The 10,368-nt window shown below is 40.1% G+C and overlaps 1 protein-coding gene across 1 annotated transcript in view; it reads right to left on the reverse strand.

Moving 5' to 3' along the window:
- Positions 1-3,272: 3,272 nt before the first annotated feature.
- YIPF6 (Yip1 domain family member 6) overlaps positions 3,273-10,368 on the reverse strand; it is a 12,971-nt gene continuing 5,875 nt past the window's right edge. The window contains exons 5-7 of the mRNA XM_006020499.3: positions 8,874-8,999; positions 8,600-8,757; positions 3,273-7,929 (exon numbers count right to left, since the gene is read on the reverse strand). Coding sequence (XP_006020561.1) covers positions 7,811-7,929; positions 8,600-8,757; positions 8,874-8,999 — 403 coding nt within the window. The 3' untranslated portion in view covers positions 3,273-7,810. The remainder of the gene's footprint in view (positions 7,930-8,599; positions 8,758-8,873; positions 9,000-10,368) is intronic.

The raw sequence follows: 10,368 nt of genomic DNA on the forward strand, positions 1-10,368 counted from the left end.
TCTTTGTTAAAAATTGGGTCAGGCTGTTCCTCAGGGTGATCGAGATGACACCAAAACTTTTTCTTAGACTAAAGGTGGTCAACCTGCAGATGAGGCAGGGAACAGAAAGCAAAGTAGCAAATTGGGCAAGGAGAACAGCGCTGGGAATAGAGAGCAGAGCAGATGGGGCAGGAGCAGATCAGTGTCACTTGGTGAGGGTACAGGGCTAATTTGTGGCAAGTCTGCCAAAAACATTGACTCCTACTGTCTTAGACTGATCTCAGTAACCTTCCTTGTACTAACCTGTAAGTGGCAAGCCAAGCAACTTGCTACTAATATTCCAGAAACAAGACCCCATCTTGAAAACTATCTTAGCAAAAGCAAACAGGCCAACAAAAATGTACTAATTACATCATTACATTAAACTATACAACTGACTAAATGTATTGGAGCCTAAAAGTATATAATTACAGCTTTTGAATTTATAGTATTTGCTTAATATTTGCACCAACCTATAGCTTGCCCAGGCAAAATTAAAGCAATTATTTAAAGATTTGCAAATGTGAAGTGGGATTGAGATTTATGAACACAACTATTTTGATGGTGGTTTTTTTCTCTGTTTTCTTTGGGCAATTTTTTTTCTGGAGTTATTATATCACGATATCTCTAAGGGGGATAGATTTCTTGGGGTGGAAGGACATATCACTCCCCAATAGTGAAATTAATTTTGTTTTAAAATACAAACAGCCTGCCCTTTCTTAAATATCTCTTTTCTCCTCAAAATACAGTAAATGAAATTAAATAAAAAGCAGATTGAATAGAGTCCATAGTTGATGAAGCCTTCTAGTCTCACTCAACTGACAGCAAATCCAGCAAGCTGGTTGTTGCCAAGCTCTGAATTTCATGTGCAATGTTTTGCTGAGGTTGAGACTGGCTGCCAGAGATTCTGCACACCAGATAGATTTAGGAAATGTGTTTCAGCCTGCTCTCAATCTTCCATTGTAAAGTGAGGGGGGAGGAGGGAGAAATTCTGTGAAGCAGGAAAAGAGATGCAAATACTCATCCCTGTTCTTTGCTGAGCTGATTAAAAGAACAGCTTTGAGAGACTTTGCTGCTCAAAGGGAATGGCTGCCCTCCTGTGGCCAGCTGGGCAAGAATGCTTTTAAAATAGAATAGATACCAGGTCCAATCATGCAGCCTTTAGGCCAGCGTTTAGCTACCCACTGGGCCTGTCTACATTTGTGCTTAATGTGCATTAAGATAGGCTAGTGTGCATTAAAAGTGTCACAAAAGTGCTATTGCAAATGCAAATTAAGATAGGCTAATGCACATTTTTCTAGTACTTCACAATGGAAGTACTAGATTGAATGCACATTAACCAAAGTGCATTAATAAAACATAGACACACCCACTGTTTATTTGGCGTATCACCATGTCAACATGGCTAGGAAGCCGTGCATTAGAAACACTTTCTAGAGTACAGAAATGCAATTGTGTTGGCTCCTTAATCCAAAGAAGCTCCACCAAATGCCAGTCAAGTACTTAGAATAGTGTTTCTTGGGTGAATTTGATATCTTTTAGTAGACCAACCCAAATAGTTGGAGAAAAGTTATTAAGCAAACTTTCAGGTTCAAAAACCCTTCATCAGGCTAAGGAAGTTCCAGCAGTTGTTTGCAATTTGTAAGCCTGATGAGGAAGCAACAGAAGTTATAGATCTCTAGGTCATGGCTTCAGATTTGAGCCAATACTATTTGAAAGTTACCACTCCCTTGCTGTTTAGAAACCTGCCTGTCAAGTGCCTGAAGCCTAACTAAGCTACCTAGTGTTGTGGCTTCCTTGTACATAAGTCCCTAGTCTAATCAGCAGTGAGTTGGAATCAAATACACATACATCTATGACAAGTCCCTTCAGAAGTAGGTGATGGTAGAAGAAAGACGCTGGCTGCATAAATACATAGCTCGCATGGGTAAATTTAGTTCCATACATGGGAGGATCCTCTTGCAATCAGCTTTCACTTTATGTGCCTAGATTTATAGTGGGATTGATCAATACAGTAAACTGATTCAGCATTAAAAAAACTGATTGTTCTGGCTAAATAATTATGGCTTCAGAATGATTATTAGACCTCTACACCCGAGTACAAAGTGATTTTCTTTTAAATCAAGTATGGATTAATTCATTACCAAGTCTCATTAGAAGGGCGATTAAGTCACAGTACTAGACTGTTTAGTGAATTGCATGATAAAGCCTGACTTCCACATACTAACAGGTTTGTGTTTCTATAAAATGTATAGATGGACAGGGAAGAGGCAAAGCAGTGGACTTAAAAGTACAGCAAAGCAGATTTAGATTCAGATCTCAGGAACAAAACTTCATACCTCAAAGAACAGGAAGAGCTATGGAATCTTTCACTAGAGGTTTTCAAGAAGTGGTCATATAGGTATCTCTATCTGAGCTAGTTTAGAAATAGTGCATCCTACATCTGTGCCAGGGGAGGTACTAGATCAGGCACATCAAATTCATTTAACCCCATGTGCTAGATCTGGACCAAGGGTTTGGGTTTTTTTTTAATGGACCAGTCCAGCTACAGCAGCAGGTCAAGTGGCAGTAGCCTTAACCCCCTGGATACTAGCCCTGCAAACACAGCAGCTGTGGGAGCCATAGGGGTTAACACACCACTCCTCAACCCCAGGAAAATCAAGATCCCTTCTGAAGGCAGAGTCTGGAAGATCAGTAGAGCAAGCAACAGCAGCATTACCCTTCCCCACTTCTTCCTTGGTACTGGCCCAGGTGACAGTGCTCTGGCAGCTATCAGGGTTAACTTTGACACTGGTTGCCCAACAATTCAGTGGAATAAGCCCTGTTGGCCATCCCTTCTCATTTTGCACCTTACATACACAGCAGATGCAAAATGTTGCCATATCAGAATTCACCACAGGCAGGCACAAAGGGGTGAAGAAACAAGACCTGTTCCCCCTCTCCCACCCCAGGCCTGTCTTCATGATTCTGTAATACTTGCCTTCCTCTGGACAAAGGCTGGATGACAGTCTTGTTTCTCAGTGCCCCAGAGGTCTCTGCTCTAAATGGTGGAAGGTATTCCTTCTCACCGAACTCCCAGCTCCTGGCAGTTCAGAACGTACACTGCTTACCATAAAACTAAACCAAGTTGCTGAGTTTGTTTGTTTGCAAATATTATTTTAAGTAAGAATCTTTGGCAGCTGGAAATGCACAAATGCAGCCAACAGCAGAATGCATACAGTAACTTTCAACCCACACACAAGCTTGCTCATATCCTTTTTAGTATTTTAATTTATAAATTTTAAAGTTAACAAATAATGTACATCTTTACCTTTTCACAGGTCTGATATATATACACAACAGCAGTTCAATATTAAAATTCAGGTTCAAAGGAATTTAAGACATACAGCAATGAGACAAAAAATAACAAAGGGGGGGGGAACTTGGTTCATGCCTTAGAAGATTATCTGGCTCCTCTGCAGAAAAAAGTTACACTTGCTATTAAGGCAAGAAGTCTGCTCTTCCCCCTGCAGCCCTCCCCACTTTAAAAAAATAGAAGAGAGCTGGCTTGCTTTTTCCCTTGAAAAGCAAGTGACTGTCTTCAAATCATAAACATTATATATAAATACAGAAGAGACGCACACACACTTGCACATGGGTCCCCTTTGCACTTATATACAATGTCTATATTTAGGATTTGAAAATGCAGTCTCCTCTGCATTTATATACAGGTTAGTCCATATAAGCACTAATATATAAAATCGAGAGAGAGAGAGAGAGAGAGACAGGGAGAGAGATTAGTGCTTATATGGACTAACCTGTATCCTTTTGGAGGCGTACAAAAGAAATAAACCTTACAATGGGCATATATTACGCTCATCTTGTCATGTTGGATTTAGAACCACTCAGCCAAGTAGGCCTTCCATACAGTGCTACAATTTTTAAGAGACAGTCAAGCTTGACTTCTCGTTAGTTTCTAATGGCTGAAGTAATTAGAAGTGTTACACTGGCCCCTTTTGTGGTTTCACAGTTAACTTTTCTGTTTTAAAATCATAATTCCCCTCAAATTGCTGAGGGAATAACACCTAAGAGCAGCAAGCTAACTGTACACAACGTGCCATGGCACAATGCTCTTAACCACTATTACTTTAAGAAACAGGTAAAAGGCTTGCAAAACAAAGGGTCATTTTCCAGTTACTACTGATTTTAATTGTATCCTCAGATCTATCACAGGAGAAATTTGCTGCATTTTAGTCCCTCTGTGGTGTGAGCTATGCCTTCCAAAATATACAAATGCAAGTCCTGCCTACTGGTCAAGTAAACATCTGCAACCTTGTTCTTTACTAGTCCACATATTAGCATGAACATATTCTGTCAATAGAAAGTACTTAATATTAGCCATAAATATCTCTGGCATAGTTTAACCACAGAAGCCAAGAGAAATTCAGATGTCAGGGATGAGAAATCACTCTAGAATACATACAGTTTAGACACAATCAAGCTAAAATGGAAGGCATCCTTGTGCTATAGCAATATCTTTGATAGACATTGAGCCCTCAAGTTCACACTTCACAAAATATCACAGAAAAAAAAATAAAGTTTTAGATTTGTTTTTTTATTAAATGAAATAGAAAAGAGCAAACTGCAAAGGCCTGGCTGTGTAACCATTCAAGCCATACAACCTAATGCCCTTTTTCAGGGCTGTCTGCCCTCTCTGCATCTTTTAAAGAGGTAATGGTTTGTTTACAAAAAGCGTTAGACGTTTCAAATGAAAATATCTGCCTTCCTCCTCTAACTAAGAAATTGAGCTAGGCCCACAAAGCTTTTTCAGAACCAATAATGGTATATAAGATTTTTTTTCTTTAAATGAAGTGTATTGCACACTTCAAATATATTGGTATCAGTTGGGGCTGACACAAATAGAAAGTGAATGGGGTAATTTACTGTGACAATGAACTGTAACAACTGGAATTCCTGGCTGAGAGTGGCAACACATTGTTCCTTTGTTCTGCTTCAGGAAGCAGTGCTGTTTTAATACAAAATGTGTAACTTTTCACAACTGGAAGCAAGAAATTTCAGGATATCTGCAATCCCCACCTACCTCCTGCTATACACTGCTAAAGACTCTATGGGAAGTTATGTTTTCCAAGTGAGTAACTGGAAGATTTTACTACTTTGGAAAAATATAAATTTCCACTCCAGGAATCAATGCAGCAAGTTAAAAAAAAAAAAAAAAATCACTTTCATCCTATAACCAGATTATTTCTCCATACCCCTTAATACATTAAAATCCTCTACACTACAAACTCTGTAGTGGCCATCTTTAAATTAAATCAAGTTAACATAAAAATAAAAGTGTTTTGCCTCATTCATAAGCCAAAAGCAAAATAATCATTCACACAGAACCACCCACACCGAAATCTGTAAGAAAACAAAACAAAATGGGCATGAGACTGCAGGAGGAGAAGTCACACATCTAATCATGTTTCCAGATTCAATTCAAAATACTTTCCAGACTTTTGCCTTTCTTCTCAAGGAGATTGATACATTTTACGTTAATTTCCTTAAAAAATAATAGCACTGTATCTAAGACTGAGCCATAAGACATACATTGGAAATCAAATCTTGCAGATCTTGTGGAATCTTATGGAAACTGCACAACCAAGGGTTGATCCTGTAGTAGTGCATATTCTTACCAACAATTTTCATATTAAGGTCAATAGGGAGGTTTGCTGAGTATGTAACATATACTCCAATTGTAATGATCTAATATATTTGCAATTCTTCGCTTTCCCAAAATATTTGTTTTTAGCATTTTAAAGTACAGTTTATTTGAATTGGCTGAAAAGAAACAGCACTGTTGTTTTTTTAAAGCAATTTCACATTGGTAACAATTTCTCTCTGCTCCAAAATACCCAATCTGAATTTTGTACCTAAGTGTATTAATACCCTGGTTCCATCTTCAGTAGTTGAGACAGACACTTGCCACTTACTGTCTCTTCCACTGTCCATCTGTGTAGAAGTCAAATCTGTACAAACCCATTTATGTCAGTTGGCAGAATAGAAGAGACAGCGTAGGGAGTAACTGATTTTTTGTTTTCTTCCCCCTTTCCACTTGGATTCTTAATCTACACATGTTAAATTACATAGGCTCCCGAATCCATACCATATTAGTGTTTATAAAAAGAACTGCATTTTTGTATTTAAATATAAAACTAGATACATTTACATCTGGGTATGATCTGACTAATCAATCTATATGCACATATTACTACATTGGAAAGCATGAAACATGGTATATCAAACATTAGAATAGACTGTACATTTCAACAGCAACTTCCTTCCCCCTACCAGAACTCAATGCTGTGCAGCTCTCCTCACGTTGCTTGCTCAAAAAGTATGCAACTTTAAACTTCTGTACTTTTCTCCACAAGCAACTATGCAGGACTTCATCTTCACGCTAAAGCCCAACAACTGTACGTCTGCAAGGTTTAAAGGAGAAAGGGTGCATATCTGAAGAACAATTTCCCCCCTTTTTAATAAATACTCTGTCTAAATCTATAGAAAAACAAATCTGATTTCCCCTCAGCAGAAAGAGGAGCTGTAAGCAAACACAGGCATTTCTGTGGAAGTGCTACCCATGTAAACAACCAAACAAAAGTTACAGACTCTAGCTGCTTAGTGCATCCACATATTAATTCTGAGCAGCCACTGCCTTCATCAGGGACGTAATTCATTGCCCTTCCCCCAGAACGTTTAAGCATATTTGAGTCTACTGTTTGGATGCTGCTGTTCAAATGTCTCCTGTACCAAAAACCTCATTTACTCAGAAGGAATTCCCAGCAGCTGTGGTACACAAATCTCTAACTGCTCAAGACTGTGCTCAACATTTACAAAATCGACAGCTTGACAATCACTGCAGTCACCTTCAAAGTGAAGTCCAAAAGTCTTCCTCCCGGGCTCCCACTCATTCAGCTCTTGGGTCGCAAGAGAAAAGTAGTAACTATCCGGCATAAACAAACATTCTCCCCATCCTGAGACATGTGGTTCAACTAGCGCCACACCATACTCAATATATTGAGCTAATACACAGTTCCCAAAACACACAAAACTGGCTGAAGTGTGTAAGTGTACAAGAGGAGTTTGCATTCAGATGATCAGAAGCAGTTCCCTTCAGACATGGAATGATATGGCATAGACTAAATATGTATTTTTGCCAAGAACTGAAATCAGGTCTGACAGTGAATGATGGGTTCATCATGGCCACCTTATATAGAGTTCAACTCTGTACATCAAGGAAAAGAAAGAGACAAGATCCAGACATTTCTTCCCCATCCAGCATGAATCAGCAAATACGTTCTAGCATTCATAAGGCAATATTCAGTTTTAAAAAGAATTCCAAGCATAAATGGAAATTCTGCTAATGTAGGTAATTCTGTCACCTACTCTTCAATTATCAGCCTCCTCGACGTTCCAAGATGCAATTTTAATGTTTTCATGTTCAAGAACTGCCCTCTCCCTCAGGCAGGACAGCCTCTTCTCGCAGTGGGCCTTTTCTACTTTGATATTTATACTAAAACAGCAGGATTAAATTAAAACCCAGTAGCTCGACTTCAGCATCTTTCAAGCAACTGGCTTCTTTTAAGAACGAGACAAAAAAAGTGACGAATTTGCTGCTCTCTGGCATTACCCCATCACCTGCCTTTTTACAGTAAGCAACAAAAATAAATTACAGACAGATGAAGCCCACAATTCATTGCATCAGTCAAGAAAATCTTCAGTTCTGTAGTGTGCAGTCTCTGCTGATCCACCATCACTGAGCTGTAAAAGTAAGAATCATCCAACTTATGACAAAGTAGAAGAGGAATATGGGGTAAATGACCAAAGCTTTGCGATTTGGAGGTTGGCTGTCTGCCAGGAAGGCTGTTGATGCTGGTGGGGAGAAAGAACACACATACTTGAAATGTTAAGCAATTAAAAAATAGAAGATTTTCCAAATTAATCAAGAATGAGTTAATGCTTTCAAATTAGCATCTGATTTGCATTTGAAAGGTGAAAGGCAGTGCTACAGTAAAATGACAATAAATAGTTCCATCTCAGAATTCTGTAGGGATGACCACTGCTCACTAGTTTTATCTTCCTTTATCAAAAGAAAGAACAGCACTTGGCTGATATATTACACAGGATGAGACTAGCAGCAATACTACAAGTGTATACATGAATCAGTGTTTTCCAAAGGTATTCCTTGGCCTAAGTCTCCTGTTGAATTAGTTTGTTTCTTTTTTAATTCTTTCCCCAAGAGACAAAAGGTCAGGCAACCCTCCCTCCAGAATTGAAGTACTAAATATAGTTTCTATCGACATGATTAGGATCTTGAGCAGCAACAGACATGTGGGGAAGGGGAGTGTCCTTCCCACCCCAAGGGCAGAAGTGCTATTTCCACCCCAGCCTTAAGTGCCCTGGGGAACTTAAGACTTCAAACCACAATCTCCTCCCGCTTTATGCTTCCAGCAGACTACTAGGCAGGTCTTTCTCTTTAGAGAACAAGAGCACTAAACATCCCTTATCACATGCAATAGTTATATAGCTGACATTTCCTTACCTAGTGTTGACCAGGCAAACATAGCCATCACTACAATAAGTCGGACAATGAAGCTAACAGTGCCAGAACCTGCTAGTAGTACCAGCCTGCATACCAGCATAGCCACTGTCAGGGGCAGGACACAGTAACCCAGGACACACAGACTCTGAAAAAAAGATCTAGAAAGGAGCGAGGGAGACAGAGAAAGAAGACAGAAGAATGCAGTTGAGTATTATGGAAGCTTGATGCTGCACGCTTGAATGCATTCCCTTCCAATGTTCACACTGATACTCACATGGTTCCTCCAAGCAGTTTTGAGTTTAGCGTAATTACAACTGCTCCAAACCAGATGATAACAAAGACCTCAGCAAACTGGGGACCTCCATCTTCTTTACTATCTGCTGACCCTCCCTGAAGCATCCTGGGGCACAGAATAGTCTCACATCAGAAATAAACAGAGACAGTAATGACATTTTACTTTGTCTTCCTTTTGTCTGCATTAAGTCTGGGAAAGAATAATTGTCAGATCTGTTTAAGGCCAAATGAAGCTCATTTATTTCTGGACCACAAATAATGCAATCAGTACTGTACAGAGCAGGAAAACAAGTTTTTTAAGCATACACATTGATCACGTGCAAAGTGAAAGATACAACTACTGAATCTTCCAGACCTTTAGAAAGGATTATGAATGATTCATTACTGCAAACATACAAGTAAAAAGAAAAGCAACATGCTAGGTAGGAGTTGTGTTCTTTTAAACCAAAATGGGACAACTGACAACCGACACCCAAGGAAAAGCCAACCTGCTTAATGGATATTTTGCATCTGTTTTCCACAAGCCCAAAGGGACTGCACCCTGCCTAACACGATGCAGGACAGCCAGGGTGAGGGTGAACTTATACCCAGCATCAGTGTAGACCTTGTAAAGGAACACCTTGAGAGGCTGGACACCTTCAAGTCAGCTGGTCCTGACAGTTTACACCCTAGGGTACTTAAGGAGCTGGCAGGCATCACAGCCCAGCCACTGGCAAGGATATTGTAGAATTCGTGGCACACATGTGAAGTACCCGAAGATTGGAAGAAGGCCCATGTGGTGCCTATCTTCAAGAAAAGGAGGAAAGTGGATCCAGCAAACTACAGGCCCATCAGCTTGACCTCAATCCCTGGAAAGATTTTGGAAAAAATTATCAGAGAGACCATTCTTGACAAACTGGCTGATGGCAACATCCTGAGGGACAGCCAGCAGAGGCTTGTTGCAAGTAGGTCTTGCCTGACCAATCTCATTTCCTTCTATGACGAGGTGACACATCACCTGAACAAGGGAGAAGAGATTGACATCATATATCTGGACTTTAAAAAAAGCCTTTGATCTGATGTCCTACAATCTCCTCATGATAAAATTGGCCAACTGTGGCCTTGGCTACATCACAGTCCAATGGCCAGGGAATTGGCTCCGAGGTCAGACCCAGAGAGTGGTAATCGACGGAAGTGAATCATCATGGTGCTCCGTGACCAGTGGTGTCCCCCAAGGCTCCATCCTTGAACCTGTACACTTTAACATCTTTATTAACGATGTGGACATTTGTGTCAGAAGCAGGCTGGCCAAGTTCACCAATGACACCAAACTTTGGTGTTCTTTTAAACCAAAATGGGATTTAATCACCCAGGTCCACACCTGAGGATAGGCAGGTGATCCAGGCTGACTTGACAGGCTTAGAAAGTGGGCGGATAAAAACCTGATGGCATTCAATATGGAAAAATGCAAGGCACTCAACTGCGCCGGGGGGGCG

This window comes from Alligator sinensis, unplaced genomic scaffold (assembly GCF_000455745.1).
Source record: "Alligator sinensis unplaced genomic scaffold, ASM45574v1 scaffold809_1, whole genome shotgun sequence".
Classification (NCBI taxonomy): Eukaryota; Metazoa; Chordata; order Crocodylia; family Alligatoridae; genus Alligator; species Alligator sinensis.